We start from the raw sequence: 17903 nt of genomic DNA on the forward strand, positions 1-17903 counted from the left end.
TGGGAGAAAGAACAGTTGACTCAACAAGTTCGACAAGTTTCCTTCTTGGATTAACTTTCAGGATAGAAAACTACATACCAACACCAATCAAAAATGGGTTTACTGCTTTCCAAGCACCAATGCTGCCTTTCCTCATCAGTTGCCCTACTGAAAGCTCAAGATAAAACAAGGGGAGTCCTTCCAGAATTAACATTATGACATAAGGAATTAAGAATCCACCTGAAAGAGAAAAAATATTTGTGGAATACATTAAAACCCATGGCACACAGTTCCAACTATCACTTAACTTATACGCTGCTTCACTTTTCTTTTCCTTTAAGAGTTTATTTCCTTCCGTGAAGAAGGTGACTTCAAGGTAAAACATTTTATCTCTTCATATGAATTCAAATTGCAAATCTTAACAGTGTCTTTCATGAATAAGGCATCCAGAGTCACAAGCGATTTTCTCAAATATACAGACACCATTGTTCAGAAAGAAGTGGAATACAACACTTTAATAAGACCATAAGACAGAGGAGCAGAATGAAGCAGTCCATCGATCCTGCTCCTCTATTCCACCCACCATGGCTGATTCAATATCCTTCTCAACCCCATTATCCTGCCTCCTCCATGTAACTTTTGCCACCCTTACTAATTAAGAAGCTGTAATGTATGAAACTATTTCTTTTAGAGCAATGACCACGTATTGATCTGTTGTCTACACATGCACATTGTTCTCTCTCTCTGCAATGTGAATACACCAGTTAAAGCCATCTTCCGCTTGTGAGCTTTCATTCCATTGATACGTAGTTATGCAGTGACACAAACTTGAATGTCAGAAAATATTATGAAATGCACCAACAGTTACAGTACGATTACAGGATGAAACTGTGAGAGTTAAACAGTAACATGGAGGCTAATAAAGGTGTGAGTACAGTGCACAGTAACAAAGGCTTCAATTGGGAAAGTTGATGAATTTGATAAGGCTAATGAAGGCTGGGAGTTGTATATAGAGAGGGCTGAGCTGTAGTGTAATGTGACAACATGGAGGAGCAGAAGAAAGTCCCTGCACTTCTTAGCTTAATAGACCCAAGAATGTACAGTCTTAAGAATGCAACTTAGTAACCCCTGAAAAGCCAGCAAGAAATACATTAGATGAAATTGTTGCAATTTTTCAAAAAACACTTGAGCCCTAAACCTCTGGTAAAAGCTGAGAGATTTTGATTTTACAAAAGGAACCAAAAGATGAAAGCATTTCTGAATACATTGCAGGACTGTGCAAACTTTCCCAGTACTGGGACTTTACAGCTGGACTTTCTGATACATTAATGAACAGACTTGTGTGTGGCATGCATAGTCCAAACACTCAAAAGAGGCTACTGTCCTAAAGAGACCTAACCTTAGAATTGTCATTGACCGTTGTAATATTGTTAGACTACAGCAAAGGATGCAGCAGAACTATAGAAAAGGAGGTTATAATGTAAAATGCACAAAATGTCCCTGAATGGTGCAAAAAGCCAAAGATGTTATAGATCTGACAAATCCTCCCATGATGCAAATGACTGTTGGTTCAAAGAAAAAGTCTTCAGAAAGTGTCAGAGACAAGGTCATATTGAGAGACTGTGCAAGGCAGACAAAAGGTGCAATCCAGTGAAAAGTTTCAAACACAAAACTAAGCAAATGCATAAAGTTACCGAATGTAAAACAGAATCAGACAACATAGAGTTGGACAAAAATGAACTGTCATGACTAGAACTGCACAGTATAACTGAAGCAGATAACAAAATCATCTGGATCATGATAGATGTGTCCAGTGTAAAACTGAAAATGGAGCCGGATACAGGGTCAGTTTTGCCCATAATTCCAGAGACTGACCACGTCTGACTGTTTTCTAAGGTACCATTGGAGAAGACCTCAGTGATGGAAAAGACTTACACAGGTGAATAAATGTCTCCCGAAAGCAAACCTAAAGTAAGTGTGATGCGTGGAGATTTATGTATTGAAAAGTGGAGGGTCAGCACTTTCTGAATGTGAATGGTTGAGAAAGATCCAACTAGACTGGTATGCAATCAAAAGTTCTCAGAGCGACATGAACAGGTAAAGGCAGCCCAAATGGCGGTACTTACCAGAGACGGGCAGAGCTGTTTAATGCTAATGAGAAGGTGTTTACTTTACTTTATTGTCACCAAACAATTGATACTAGAGCGTACAATCATCACAGCGATATTTGATTCTGTGCTTCATGCTCCCTAAAGTACAAATCGAAGTAAATATAATAAAAATTTAAATTATAAATCATAATTAGAAAATAGAAAAGGGAAAGTAAGGTAGGGCAAGTCAGGTCCGGATATTTGGAAGGTACGGCCCAGATCCGGGTCAGGATCTTTTGAGAAGGGAATAGATAAATAGATCAAAATAAATAAATAAATCGAAAGGCTTGGCTAAAAGCTGTTCGGGATGCCAAAAAGTTTAAAATGCACCTTGACAGGCACAATAACACTCAGGGGAGTAGCCATCTTCACTATGGCAAAGAGCACCTATTGACTTTGCCGGGCCAGTCATGGACTCCATGTTTCTGATTGCTGTGGATGCTCATTCAAAGTGGTCAGAGGATTTACCAATGAAGTCATCCACCTCAGCAAAGCCTGTCTCCGCTCTGAGGACTATCTTGGCCAGAAATGGCTTCCCAGAACAAACTGTAAGTGACAACGGACCACAATGCATGTCAGAAGAATTCCAGCTGATCATGAAGAAAAATGCCATCAGACATTTAAAGTAAGCTCCTTGCCACCCAACAATGAATGGGTTAGATGAAAGGATTATCCCAACCTTTAAGAAGTCCATTAAAATGTAGGATAAGGGGCATGTTTCTCTACTGCACAAGGCATACAACTTCCTTTTTGTGTATTGGAACTCTGTTCATGCAATGGCAAATCAAACACCTGCAATGCTGCTCATGAGCAGGAATCTGAGATCTTGCATAGACATCCTGAAACCAGACCTATAGAGGGAAGTGCAGAATAAACAGTTCAGCCAGTTACCAAATGAATCAAAGAGCTTTGAGGTTGTACAGGAAGTCCTAGTGCATGATTACCGAGAAGACAAGTGGACACTGGGTAGGATAGCTGTAAGGACTGGACCACTGACGTACACAGTGGGTGTTGGAGATCACACATGGATATGTCATGGATATGGACCAGATACTGGATACTCAACCAAAAAAGCACACCTGAGTCGGCTGCATCCAACAAGACGGACACATTAGTCACCGGACTTGACTCTCAGTTATGATATCACTGACAGCAACATGACACTGGAAACTGAGAATGTTGTATCAGGCAAGATACCTGTCAAACCTGATGCCACTCACTCCACAGGACCAGAAGCACTATTCTGAAAGAAACAGAGCACCACCCAGAAGACTGAATCTACTGAACTGTGAAGTTAGTTATGGAATGTTATTGTCAAAGCATGTTTATTTGGAATATGGGTTTATGAAAAGGAAATTGAATGTTTCCTTCATACAGTGGCATATGAAAGTTTGCACACCCTGGTCAAAATTTCTGATACTGTGAATAGTTAAGAGAGTAGAAGATGAACTGATCTTCAAAACACATAAAGTTAAAGATGACATTTTAACATTTTTAACATTTTAAGCACAATCAGTGTATTATTTTTGTTTTGTACAACTTTAGAGTGTAAAAAAAAGAAGCACCATGCAAAAGTTTGGGCACCCCGAGAGATTTGAGCTCTCAGATAACTTTTACCAAGGTCTCAGACCTTAATTAGCTTGTTAGGGCTATGGCTTGTTCACAGTCATCGTTAGGAAAGACCAGGTGATGCAAATTTCAAAGCTTTATAATACCTTGACTCCTCAAACCTTGTCCCAACAATCAGCAGCCATGGGCTCCTCTAAGCAGCTGCCTAGCACTCTGAAAATTAAAATAAATGGTGCCCACAAAGCAGGAGAAGGCTATAAGAAGATAGCAAAGAGTTTTCAGGTAGCCATTTCCTCAGATTGTAATGTAATTAAGAAATACCAGTTTAACAGGAACGGTGGAAGTCAAGCTGAGGTCTGGAAGACCAAGAAAACTTTTTGTGAGAACTGCTCGTAGGATCGCTGGAAAGGCCAATCAAAACCCCCGTTTGACTGCAAAAGACCTTCGGGAAGATTTAGCAGACTCTGGAGTGGTCGTGCACTGTTCTACTGTGTAGCGACACCTGCACAAATATTAACTTCATGGAAGAGTCATTAGAAGAAAACCTTTCCTGCATCCTCACCACAAAATTCAGCATCAGAAGTCTGCAAAGGAACATCTAAACAAGCCTGATGCATTTTGGAAACAAGTCCTGTGGACTAATGAAGTTAAAATAGAACTTCTTGGCTGCAATGAGCAAAGGTATGTTTGGAGAAAAAAGGGTGCAGAATATTATGAAAAGAGCACCCCTCCAACTGTTAAGCACGGGGGTGGATCAATCATGCTTTGGGCTTGTGTTGCAGCCAGTGGCACGGGAAACATTTCACTGGTAGAGGGAAGAACGAATTCAATTAAATACCAGCAAATTCTGAAAGCAAACCGCACACCGCCTGTAAAAAAGCTGAAGATGAAAAGAGGATGGCTTCTACAACAGGATAATGATTCTAAACACCTCAAAATCCACAATGGACTACCTCAAGAGGTGCAAGCTGAACGTTTTGCCATGGCCCTCACAGTCCCCCGACCTAAATATCATCAAAAATCTGTGGTTAGACCTCAAAAGAGCAATGTATGCAAGACGGCTCAAGAATCTCACAGAACTAGAAACCTTTTGTAAGGAAGAATGGGCGAAAAGCCCCCAAACAAGAATTGAAAGACTCTTAGCTGGCTACAGAAAGCGTTTACAAGCTGTGATACTTGCCAAACGGGGTGTTACTAAGTACTGACCATGCAGGGTGCCCAAACTTTTGCTTCGGGCCCTTTTCCTTTTTTTTATTTTGAAATTGTAAAAGATGGAAATAAAAAATAGTCTTGCTTAAAATATTAAAGAAATGTGTCATCTTTAACTTTATGCCTTTTGGAAATCAGGTCATCGTTTACTCATTTAGCCATTCACAGTAACAGAAAATCTGACCGGGGTGCCAAACTTTTGCATGCCACTGTATACAGCTTTATATTGAATTAATCTAAAAGGGGGAGGAAGCATAATGTATGGATATGCATTTTTTGGAGCAATGAACTCCCCCCCCCCCCCACCCCCCCAGCACTATGTATTGACCTGATGTTTGTGCGTGTACTGTTGTTTATGCATTGTTTTCTTTCTTTCGCTGCAATCTCCAGTGTGTGTACTTTTATTTAATGATGTGTAGTTGCACACAGACACAACAGAACCTATGAACCTGTTTTAAATATATCCAACAACTTGGCCTCTACAGTCATCTATGGAAATAAATTCCACAGATTCACCACACCCTGGCTAAAGAAATTCCATCCAATGAGGTCAATTTGCATGTTAAGAGCATTTGGAAAAGCAGCTTAGCTGGCTCTACTGTTCAGTTATACCAGTTCTAATCCTCATGTTCTTTTACGACCATAAGATATAGGAGAATTAGGCCATTTGGCCCATCAAGTCTGATCCTTTTTTTCCCCCCTCTCTTCAGCCCCGCTTTCCAGCATTCTCCCTATAACCTTTGATGCTGTGTCCAATCAAGAACCTATTATGCTCAGCCTTAAATACACCCAACAACCTGGCCTCCACAGCTGCATGTGGTAACAAATTCCACACATTCACCACCATCTGGCTGCAGAAATTTCTCTGCATCTGTTTTAAATGGATATCCCTCTATTCTGAGGCTGTGCCCTCTTGTCCTAGATTCCCCCACCATGGGAGACATCCTTTCCATATCTACACTTCTAGGCCTTTCTACTTTCGAAAGGTTTCAATGAATCCCTCCCCCCCCCAATCCTTCTAAATTCCAGTGAGTACAGACTCAAGAGTTACCAAATGTTTCTCGTATGATAACCCTTTCATTCCCAGAATCATACTTGTAAACCTCCTATGAACTACCTCCAATGCCAACGTATCGTTTCCTCAATGAGGAGCCCAAAACTGTTCATAATACTCAAGGTGAGGCCTCACCAGTGCCTTATCATATACTTCAGTATCACATCTCTGCTTTTGTATTCTCGACCTCTTGAACTGAATGCTAATATTGCATTTGCCTTCCTCACCACCAACTCAACCTGTAAGTTAACCTTTAGGTTGTTCAGCACAAGGTCTCGCAAGTCCCTTTGCATCTCAGAATTTTGGATCTTTCTCCCCATTTAGAAAATAGTTTGCACATTTAATTTTACTACCAAAATGCATCACCGTGTATTTTCCAACATTGTACTTCATTTGGCACTTTATTGCTGATTCTCCTAATCTGTCCAAGTCCTTCTGCATCCTACCTGTTTCCTCAACACTGCCCCTCCACCATCTGCAACACTGCCCCTCCACCATCTGCAAACCTGGCAACAAAGCCATCAATTACATCATCTAAATCATTTACATACAACATAAAAAGTAGCAGTCCCAACACTGCTCCCTGCATAACACCACTAGTCATTGGCAGTCAACCAGAAAAGGATTCTTTTATTCCTACTTGCATCCTCCTACCAATCAGTCAATGCTCTAATCATGCCAGTAACTTGCCTCTAATACCATGGGCTCTTAACTTGGTAAGCAGCCTCATGCGTGGCACCTTCTCAAAGGCCTTCTGAAAATCCAAAAATACAACATCCACTGTATTGCCTTTATCTACCCTACTTGTAATCTCCTCAAAGGAGTCCAACTGGTTTGTTAGGCAGGATTTCCCATTAAGGAAACCACACTGACTTTGTTTTATCTTGTCCTGTGTCACCAAGTACCTAATAACCTCACCCTTAAAAATCGACTCCACCGTCTTCCCAACCACTGAGGTCAGGCTAGCTTGTCTGTAATTTATTTTCTGCTGCCTTCCTCCTGTCTTAAAGAGCGAAGTGACATTTGCAATTTTCCAGTCCTCTGGCACCATGCCAGAGTCCAATAATTTTTGAAAGATCATTACTAATGCCTCCACAACCTCTCTCATTAACTCTTTCAGAACTCTAGAGTGCAGTTAATCTGGTCCAGGTAAATTACGTACCTTAAGGCTTTTAGCTTTTGGAGCACCTTCTCCCTTGTAATAGTAACTGCATGCACTTATCTTTCCTCACACCCTTCAAAATCTGGCACACTGCTAGTATCTTCCACAGTGAAGACTGATGCAAAATACTCATTTAGTTCATCTGCCATCTCTTGTTTCTCTGCCCATCTCTTGTTCATCTGCCCTTGTTTCTCTGGCCTCATTTTCTAGTGGTCCTCTATCTATCTCTTCTCTCTTTTATTTTCTTTACATACTTGAAAAGGCTTTTACTATCCACTTTGATATTGTTTGCTAGCTTGCTTTTATATTTCATCTTTTCCCTCCTAATGATTCTTTTATTTGCTCTCTGTAGATTTTTTAAAAGCTAGCTTAGTTAATTTTTGCTTTGTTGTGTGCCTTCTCTTTTGCTTTGACATTCATTTTGACTTCCTTTGTCAGCCACAGTTGTACTATTTCGCCATTTGAGTACTTCTTCATTTTTGGATTACATCTACCCTGCACCTTCCTCATTTTTTGCTAGAAACTCACGCCATTGCTGCTCTGTTGTCATCCTTGCCAGCAGCTCCTTCCAATTTACTTTGGCCAACTCCTCTCTCATACCACTGCAATTTCCGTTAGTTACTCCACTGAAATACTGCTACATCAGATTTTACTTTGTCCCTTTTTGTTCCTTTGTTCCTTTAACAGTCCAAAAATATCTGTTACTCCTGAAAAACCTAGATACTGTGCATCCACAGCTCTCGGGGCACACAGTCCCAAAGATCCCTCTTCATATCAATACTAAGTGGTTGATGCATTACAAGAGAATCAGCTCTGGTTCAAGAATTTTCATGTGAAAAACCCATATTTTAACATGGAATTATAGTCATTGAACATGATAGCAGATAAACAGACCCTTTGGCCCATCTAGTCAATGCCAAACCATTTATCTGCCTCGTCCCAATGATCTGCATCTGGACCATAGCCCTCCATACCCCTCCCATCAAAGTACCTATCCAAATTTCCCTTAAATATTGAATTAAAACCACATCCAGCACTTTCACTGATAGCTTGCTCCTCAGTCTCACCACCATCTGAGTGAAGAAATTCCCCCTCATATTCTCCTTAAACATTTCACCCTTAACTCATGACCTCTAGTTCCAGTCATCCTCACCTCAGTGGGGAAAAAAAACCTGCCTGCATTTACCCAATCTATACCCTTCATAATTTTGTATACCTCTTATCAAATCTCCCCTCATTCTTCCATGCTCTAAGGAATAAAGACCTAACTGATTCAACCTTTCCCCATAACTCAGATCCTCAGCCCCTGGCAACATCCTTGTAAATTTTCTCCGCATTCTTTCAATCTTTTATGTTACCAAAACTGCACACATACCCCAAATTAGGTCTCGCCAAATCTTATACAACTTCAATACAACATTCCAAATCCTGTTCTCAATGTTTTATTTAGGAAGCCAATGTGACAGAAGCTTTCTTTACAAACCAATCTATCTGTGACACCAATTTCAAGGAATTAATGGATCTGTATTCCCAGATTCCACCCCCCCCCCCCCCGTTCTACCACACACTTCAGTGCCCCACCGCTCACCGTGTCAGTCCTACTCTGGTTTGTCCTCCCAAACTGCAACACCTCACTGAGAGAATGAAAATCTCTCTGCCATTTTTTCAGCCCACATTTCCTGCTGGTCTAGATATTGCTGCATGATCTAATTCTTCCTTTCTGTCCACTACACCCCCAGCATTGTGTCATCCAGAAATATGCCGATCCAGTTTACCACATTATCATCCAGATCATTAATATAGAAAACAAACAACAATGGACCCAGTGCCGATCCTTATGGCATACCCACTAGACACAGGCTTCCATCAAACAAGCAACCACCTACCACCACTCCCGTGCTTTTCCTATGCTGTCAGGCTCATTGGCCTTTAATTTACTGGCTAGTTCTTATAAACCTTTTCTATATAATAGAACATCAGCTATCGTCCAGTCCTCCGGCACCTCACCTGCTAGGGCCCCTGCAATTTCTCTGCTAGCCTCCCACAGGGTTTGAGAGAGCACCTGATCAGGCCCTGGGGATTTATCCACCCTAATTTTCATCAAAAAAGCAAACATTTCCTCCTCTGTGATCAGTATATTATCTGTAACCTCATTGCTGCATTACCTCACTTCTATAGACTCTGTGTCCATCTCCTGAGTAAATACAGATGCAAAAAAATCAGTTTGATCTCCCCCATCTCTTTTGGCCCCGTTCATGGATGACCACTCTGATCTTCCAGAGGACCAATTTTGTCCCTCGCTATCCTTAATAAATCTCCTTCATTCTATTCTATAATTTAATAAGATTACCTCACACACATAAATTTCTTAACTTCCCCCTTCATTTGTCAAATCCCCGCAGCCCCTTAATCAATATATGAAGTTTGACTACGAGCTGGACTGAGCTCCGTGCAGCAAGCTGGCAAGATAATCTCATTTTATATTTAGTATAGTCCCTATTGATGTTAGCTGAATTCTCTTGAAAGATAAATGTACTGACTCATCAAACGTGTTCCCAACACTGTTGCCTCAGATTTTTGGGAACTGGTGCTGGGAGAGAAAGCTATTAGAAAATAATATTTCTCCCGTCCAGGAAAAAAAAAGTTGATCCTTACTTCTAATGATAAAACAATAAAATTATTTAAAATTAACCATTTTGGGGAAGTCCAGTGGATTAGTTCTTTATATACTCCCTCAGCTGACATTTGAATATGAAATCAGTAGCGTTTTTGAGGCTTTTCAATATACAAGATCAGAGAATTGTAAAAAACCCCAGTTACATTGCACAATATACAAACTCTAAGAATTAATTTGTTCTCACAATTACTATTTAGATATTAACAAATTGCCCATTACCTTGAAGCCATTTGAGATTTATATCTTATTAGTTATGCCTGACAGGAGTAGTGGAGCCCTGAAGTAAATATTATACAGCTGTCAGCGAAAGTTGACAAATTACATTATAGAGAAACACCCATATGTAAAGGAGTAACTTCTGAAATGTCCTAAACATTCTTAGGTCTATTATATAAACAGTATGTTATCAGTTGGTCTTTAAAAAAAGGGACATTTTTGGCAGATTAGTTCTCTACATTGCCAAGTTCCCCTCTTTGAATTTCAAAACCTTTACTTATACTCCTCTGTAATAACATGTTCAGAGATGTATAAAAAAGAACATGGTGGACATCAATAACTCTAAATTTGACTCGTTTCCTGTGGAGAAATAATAGCAGAAAGTGACTTCTTTTCAACTTCTGATATTGAAGAAGCTCTCTGGAAATTATAACTGCATTGGAGAAAGTCACCTTTAGTCACCAGTGCCAAAGGTTTACAAGACATTATCAATTATTTATGAGCTGCTTTTAGAACGGCACCTCGGAGAACAGGCCTTTTAGCCATGATGTTTTGCCAACTGGTTAACATACTTTCACCCTTCCCTCCCACATAGTTCTCCATTTTACTTTCATCCATGTGCCTAAGAAACTCTTAAATGACTCAAAAGTATCTACCTCTGCCACCAGTTCTGGCAGTGCAATCCACACACCTCTCTATGTAAAAAACCCTCGCTGGACATTCCACTTGTAGCTTGCTCCAATCACCATAAAATCCTGCCCCCCCCCCCCCCCCTCATGTTAGCTACTTCCTCCCTGGGAAGAAGTCACTGGCTATCCACTTTTATTATCTATCAAGTTTCCCCTCATCCTACCTTCCCTCCAAAGAGAAACGCCCTAGCTCACTCAATCTATCCTCGTAAGACATGTTCTAATCCAGGCAGCATTCTGGTAAATTATCTGTGCACTCCATCTAAAACTTCCACATTCTTCCTATAATGAGGTGATCAGAAATGAACACAATACTCCAAGTGTGGTCTAACCAGGGTTTTATTGAGCTTAAACATTACCCCGTGGCTCTTGAATTGAATTCCTTCAACTAATAAAGGCCAACAGACCATACCTCTTCTGAACCACACTATCAACTTTCTCTGTAACTTCTCTGTAATGGACATCAATACAACATAGGTCTTCTTAACTGTCCTGTTGTTCTTCACTCATTTTTCAGGCAATGGAACTGAATCAGATGAACAAAACTTGTGGTTGACATTGTCTTCTGATTTATGCAACTGACCTCCAGGGCTACAGATAGCAGGACTTTGATGTTTGAAGGTTGTGAAGATCCTTACCCTAACCCAAAATTCAGAAAGGATAGAGTTAAAAAAAACTAAGCGACTTCAAAAGTTCCCTCCATTTTTGTTCCACTTTGGCAGAATTGTCGAAGTCAACCTTAGACTTGAAATCGGCCCTCTGAGACACGTCATTACCTCACTTATACATTAACTTACAGCTTTCAGCAATATTATTATGCGTTTTAGAAGTTAACGTGGTATTTTAGAGTTCCAACAATGACTAGATTACGTTTTTTTATACGTACAGCGTTCTTCATGCAAAGCATTTTACAAATTCACCCCAGCACACAAATGGAATTTTCCATCACTTGTTTTATAGACTCAAGCTAAATTTCAAATAGTCAAATCCAAACTGAAACCACTTTTGTGTTCGGAAATGAACGTGCTAAGGACAAGAAATGATTGCTTTGGATTTCACTTCTGTGAACGCTCAGTCCTTCTCTATAAACCAGCCGCCGAGAGTCGGCAGGCTTACAAGCTGAGGAAAAGATCTATTTTGAGATTTCCCTCCCCACTGATGCCCGTTAATTTGAGCAATCGATCGAGTTCGCCTACTTGACAGGGATGGATTCTCGGGATATAAACAAAGCAGCAACTCACCTCCACCGTGCATCTGACAGAGGTAAGGGAATCGCCAAACGTTCCCTAGCCCCACCGCAAACGAAATGCAGGCGAACACGAACTGCAAGGGATTGTCCCACGAAGGTCTTGTGTCTTCCATGTTGGAGAACGTGGAATCGTTTCAGCTGCGAGATGTTTTAAACGTATTACTGACCCGGTGATAAGTTGTTGAGGAACTGTCCAGGAATCTGGCACTGGTAAAATCATATGTTTAATTTTTAATCCTATTAACCATGACGTTACGGCAAATAGTTAACAAAGAGAAATGAGTCTCCTACGGATGTGTTGTGTAAGATATCTACCCACAACATTTATTTTCGCAGAGAGCTTACCAGCTATTGGTCAGAATTGTAAACGGAGGATGGACAAGTTTTCGCAGTTTATAAATTTGCATTCGGGTGCCGTAAATCGACTGATGTTCACAGGAAGTTATGAAAAAAGGAAGCTTGTAGCAGAGAACAGTTAACCAGCTAATCTGCAAAAGCAATCCACCAAACACACTGACTTTGAGCCACAGAGTCATAGAACACTGCAAAACGGAACAGGCCCTTCGGCCCATTTAGTCTATGCCGAATCGTTAATATTCCTAGTCTCTTCGACCGCACCGGGACCATACCCCTCCCAATCATATATCTATCCAATTTTATGTTGAAATCAAATCTACGTCCACCACTTGCGCGAACAGCTCATTCCACACTCTCACTACCCTCTGAATAAAGCAGTTCCCCCCTTAAACATTTTACGCGGGTTCAATTCCCGCTGCCGCCTGTATGGAGTTTGATCTTCCGTGACTATGTGGGGTTTCTCCCCACAGTCCAAAGACTTACCGGTTAACTGGTTGTAATTTGTCTGGCGATTAGAATCGGATTAAATCAAGGGATTACTGTGCGGCGTGGTTTGAAGGGTGGGAAGGGCCTATGCCGCGCTTTATCTCAATAAATAAAATAAAATGTCGAAACGACGGGCAGGAAGGCAGCGAGGACACGGTGGCACTGTACGGGGAAAAAATGAAATAAAATCATCAGAAAGCGGTGACATGGGACTGCAAGGTTTAGAATCATTAGAGCTGGGAAACTACAAGGGTAAAAAGACCCTGATGAGAGTAATATACAGACCCCAAAACAGATTACAAATTACACCGGGAGACAGAAAATAAACGCCAAAAAGGCAATAGTCATGGGAGATTTTAATATGCATGTAGATTCGGAAAATCGGGTTTGTGCTGGAACCCAAGGGAAATTTGTAGAACGCCTGTGAGATGGCGTTTTAGAGCAGTTTGTGGTTGAGACCACTAGGGGATCAACTATTCTGGATTGGGCGTTGTGCAGCGAACTGGAATTTATTAGAGAGCTTAAGGTAAAGGTCACTTAGGGTGTATCAGTGATTATAATATGGTAGAATTCACTCTGAAATTTATTACAGAGTATTACGGAGTATTACAGTGGAGTGAAGGGAATTACAGAGGCATGAGAGAGGAGCTGGCCAGAATTGTTTTAGAAGGGAACATTGGAAGGGAAGACAGCAGGGTGGCAAAGGCTGGAATTTCTAGGAGCAACTTGGAAGGTGCTGGATCGAAACATCCCAAAGATGAAGTACTCTAAAGGTAGGATGATGTGCCATGGCTGACAAAGGAAGTCAAAGCCAACATAAAAGCCAAAGAGAGGGCATATAATAGAGCAAAAATGAGAGGGTAGTTAGAGGATTGGAAGCTCTTAAAATCCAATAGATGATAACTACAAAAAGACATTAAGAAGGTTAAGATGGAATACAAAAGTAAGCTAGCCAGTAATGTTAAAGCATATACAGTTTCTTCAGAAATATAAATATAAAGAGTGCTACCTTTTACATTATATGTCAATGATTTGGATGATGGAATTGCTGGTTTTGTAGCCAAGTTTAGGGGCAATACAAAGATCAGTAGAGGAGCAGGTACTTTTGAGGAGGTGGAGAGGCAACAGAAGGTATTTGGGTAGATTAGGAGAATGGACAGAGAAGTGGCAGATGTAATACAGTGTCAGGAAATATATGGTCATGCACTTTGGTACAAGAAATAAAAGCATAGACTATTTTCTAAATATCCAATCTCTAACCAATCTCTCCTCAATATTCTACGTTCTAGGGAATAAAGTCCTAACCTTTCCTGATAACTTAGGTCCTTATGTCCCAGCAACATCTTTGTAAATTTTCCCTGTGCTCTTTCAATCTTATTCACATATTTTCTGCTACATAGGTGACCAAAACTACTCACAATACTCCAAATTAGGCCTTAGCAACATCTTGTACAATTTCAACAAAACATCCCGATTACTATACACAATACATTGATTTTTGAAGACCGATGTGCCAAAAGCATTCTTTAGGACCCTGTCTACCAGTGATGACACCTTCAAGGAATTATGGATCTGCTTTTCCAGATCCCTCTGTTCTACCACAATCCTCAGAGTCCCACTGCTCACCATGTAAGACCTACGCTGGTTGGTTCTCCCAAAGTGCAACACCTCACACTCATCTGCATTAAATTCCATCTGCTATTTCTCACTCCATTTTTTTCTGCTGGTCAATATCCCCCTGCGAGCTTTGATAGTATTCTTTGTTGTCCACTACACCCCCACCATCTGCAAATTTGCTGTTCCGGCTTACTTTATTATCATTCAGGTCATTGCTATAGGTGACAAACAACAACAGGCCCAGCACCAATCCCTGCAGCACTCCACTAGTCATAGGCCTCCAGTTACCGAGGTAACCATCTACTACCACTCTCTGGTTTCTCCTGCGGAGCCAATGTCTATTCTAGTTTACTACCTTATCTTGAATGCCATGTGACTAAAGCTTCTTGACCAAATTGCCAAGCAGGACCTTGTCAAAGGCCTTGCTAAAGTCCATGTGGACAACATCCACTGCTTTGCCTTCATCAACTTTCCTGGCAACTTCCTCAAACAATTCTGTAAGTTTGGTTGTACCCTACCTACCACACACAAAGCAATGTTGATTATCCCTAATCAGTCCCTGTTTATTCAAATACTTATATACTGTATCTGGCCACTTAGAATACCTTCCAATAACTTTCCCACTACTGATATAAGCTTACAATGGATCACCAGCTTACAATGGATCTGAGGGAAAACCTAGTCAGGCCTTGAGGATTGATCCACTCCAATTTGTTTCAAGACAGCAAACAACTCCTCCTCTGTCCGTTACCTCGTTGCTGCCTTGCTTCCCTTCTATAGACTCTGTGTCCATCTCCCGAGTATATACAGATGCAAGAAATCCATTTAAGATCTCCCCTATCTCTTTCAGCTCCACCTGTAGATGATCACTCTGATCTTCCAGAGGACCAATTTTATCCCTTGCTATCCTTTTGCTCTTAATATATCTGTAGATGCCCTTAGGATTCTCCTTCACCTTGACTCCTAGAGCAACTTAACACCCTCTTTTAGGCTACATCCACACTAGACCGGATAATTTTGAAAACGCCAGTTTCACGTAGAAACGATAGGCGTCCACACTATACGTTTTTGAAAATATCTCTATCCACACTGAAGCGGAGATTTCGGCGAATCTCCTCCTCCTGCGCATGCGCAGGACACATCTACCGAAAACAAGCGACATGTTTGGTGTCGAATCTCGCCGTAAAAGTGCGCGTTTGTGTAGTTACAGACTAGAAAAACTTCAACTGATGGACAGCTGTTGGCTTTCGCGCAGGAGAACTTAAAAGTAAAAAAAAACAAATACTGGAGCGTACGGAGGCAACCGACAGAGTTCACGGACAGATTGACTCGGCTGATGACGAACATTGAAAAACTGACTAACTCTGTTAGGAGCTGGATAGATATCTGATGGATAGGGGAATCAAGGGATATGGGGACAAGGCAGGGACTGGGTATTGATAGTGAATGATCAGCCATGATCTCAGAATGGCGGTGCAGACTCGAGGGGCCGAATGGTCTACTTCTACACCTATTGTCTATTGTCTATTAATAGAGCACCTTGTTAAATGTATAAAACATGTCTGCATCAGTGTTATCCTGTATTTCCATACAATGTTACATTTGGCTGTTACATATCTATTGTCAGAGAAGTACTTGCATAAATAGGTAAAACGACCTTCATCTGAGCAAGGACAGAAAACAGCAAAGTGAGTACAGTATACTTATTTATTCAGTAAGTTATGGGTCAAAGTATTTGCTGAGTACATTTCTAACTCTTCTGGCTTCAGTCTCATTGCCGTCTGTTCTGAAATTGTTAGGATGCGTTCAAGAAAACAATGAAATAGCGCGCTGCCATCTGATAGCGTTTTCAAAAGTCTCCGGTTACCCCGTCCACACTGATCTGCCTGAGCAGCGTTTCCAAAATACCCACCCTGAAAAGCATTTCTGAAAAGCTCCAGTTTCAGGGAATGAAAACGCTGTTGTAGTGTGGACGGAGGGTAAAAACGAAGAGAAAAAGCTTCGGTTACAGATTTATCCGGTTTAGTGTGGATGTAGCCTGATTTCCTTCTTCTCTTGCCTTTCTTTTTTAAAATATTTTTTTATTCAATTTTTTAAGATAATTACATAGAAAAGAATAGTGGAAAAATGACATGTATATATATGTATCAGCCCACCCCCCCCTCCCCTTACCCTTTGCCCCCTTAACATCCCTATCTTGCCTTTCTTAAACTACATTAGCACCTCATTTGTTTGTAGCTGCTATGCACTTCCTTCTTTTTCTTAACCAGAGCCTCAGGCGATGTGCACACTAGACTGGATAAATCCGTAACCAAAGCTTTTTCTCTTTGTTTTGAGCCCCTGTCCACACTAAAATAGCATTTCCCTCCCCGGAAAACAGAGCTTTTCTAAAACGCTTCCAGAGTGGGTACATTTGAAAACACCGGATTGGCCAGAGCAGTGTGGACGGGGTAACCGGAGAAATCTAAAAACGCTGTCGTGACGTGCCGGAACAGATGGTGACGGCAGCGCGCCACTTCATTGTTTTCTTGAACGCAACCTAACGATTTCAGAACAGATGGCAACGAGACTGAAGCCAGAAGAGTTAAAAATGTACTCACCAAATACTCTGACCCATAACTTACTGAATAAATATACTCACTTTGCCCTGTTTTCTGTCCTTGCTTGTATGAAGGTGGTTTACCTATTTATGCAAGTATTTCTCTGACAATAGATGTGTAACAGCCTAATGTAACATTGTATGGAAATACAAGATAATAGTGATGCAGACATGTTTTATACATTTAAGAAGGGTCTTTATTAATGCAACAGAGTTAGTCAGTTTTACAATGTTCGTCGTCAGCTGGGTCATACTGTCCGTGAACTCCCTGTTGGTTGTCTCCTTACGCTCTAGTGTTTTTTTATATATAGTTTTAGGTTCTCCTGCGTGAGAGCCAACAGCTGTCCGTCGTTTAAGTTTTTCTAGTCTGTAACTTTCTGGTCAGGAAGGCGTCCGCTCCTGCCCCAACAGGCGGTGTTCCTTGCCCCATCTAAAACCGTATCTGCGCTTCGGACTTCAGCCTCAGAAGTCATATGCCTGCCCACAGATGTTAACTGCGCCACACATTCGTCTTCCTTGGACTTCGAGAGACTACTACCAATACCAGTCTGTAACTGCACAAACACGCACCAAGTCTTTCACGGCGAGATTCGACACCAAACATGTCGCTTGTTTTGGGTAGATGTGTCCTATGCATGCGCAGTAGGAGGAGATTCGCCAAAATATCTGTTTTAATGTAGACAGAAGTATTTTCAGAATCTCTTAATGTGGATGCCTATCACTTTTACGCAAAACCGGCGTTTTCAAAATTATCCGGTCTAGTGTGGATGTAGTCTCAATATCCTTGGAGGCCAAGATTCCATAAACCTGTTATCCTTGCCTTTTATTCAGACAGGAACATACAAACTCGGTGCTCTCAAAATTTCATGTTTGAGGGCTTCACCCTTACC

At 41.0% G+C, this 17903-nt stretch overlaps 1 protein-coding gene and 1 long non-coding RNA gene across 5 annotated transcripts in view; one reads left to right on the top strand and one right to left on the bottom strand.

Moving 5' to 3' along the window:
* The window catches only part of LOC132378351 (sodium- and chloride-dependent transporter XTRP3-like), a 51389-nt gene extending 39136 nt beyond the window's left edge, over window positions 1-12253 (bottom strand). Inside the window, exons 1-3 of one of the 2 annotated variants that reach the window (XM_059945191.1) lie at window positions 11947-12084; window positions 2106-2228; window positions 79-219 (exon numbers count right to left, since the gene is read on the bottom strand). In XM_059945191.1, coding sequence (XP_059801174.1) covers window positions 79-193 — 115 coding nt within the window. In that variant the 5' untranslated portion in view covers window positions 194-219; window positions 2106-2228; window positions 11947-12084. Of the gene's footprint in view, window positions 1-78; window positions 220-2105; window positions 2229-11946 lie in introns of both variants that reach the window. The other variant, XM_059945190.1, reaches the window with a different exon arrangement.
* A 1194-nt stretch (window positions 12254-13447) lies between these two features.
* Window positions 13448-17903, top strand: part of LOC132378356 (uncharacterized) — a 42130-nt gene continuing 37674 nt past the window's right edge. For all 3 annotated transcript variants that reach the window (XR_009506994.1, XR_009506993.1, XR_009506992.1), the window contains exon 1: window positions 13448-13570. This is a non-coding gene — a long non-coding RNA (uncharacterized LOC132378356). The remainder of the gene's footprint in view (window positions 13571-17903) is intronic.

This window comes from Hypanus sabinus, chromosome 20 (genome assembly GCF_030144855.1).
Source record: "Hypanus sabinus isolate sHypSab1 chromosome 20, sHypSab1.hap1, whole genome shotgun sequence".
NCBI classification, from domain to species: Eukaryota; Metazoa; Chordata; class Chondrichthyes; order Myliobatiformes; family Dasyatidae; genus Hypanus; species Hypanus sabinus.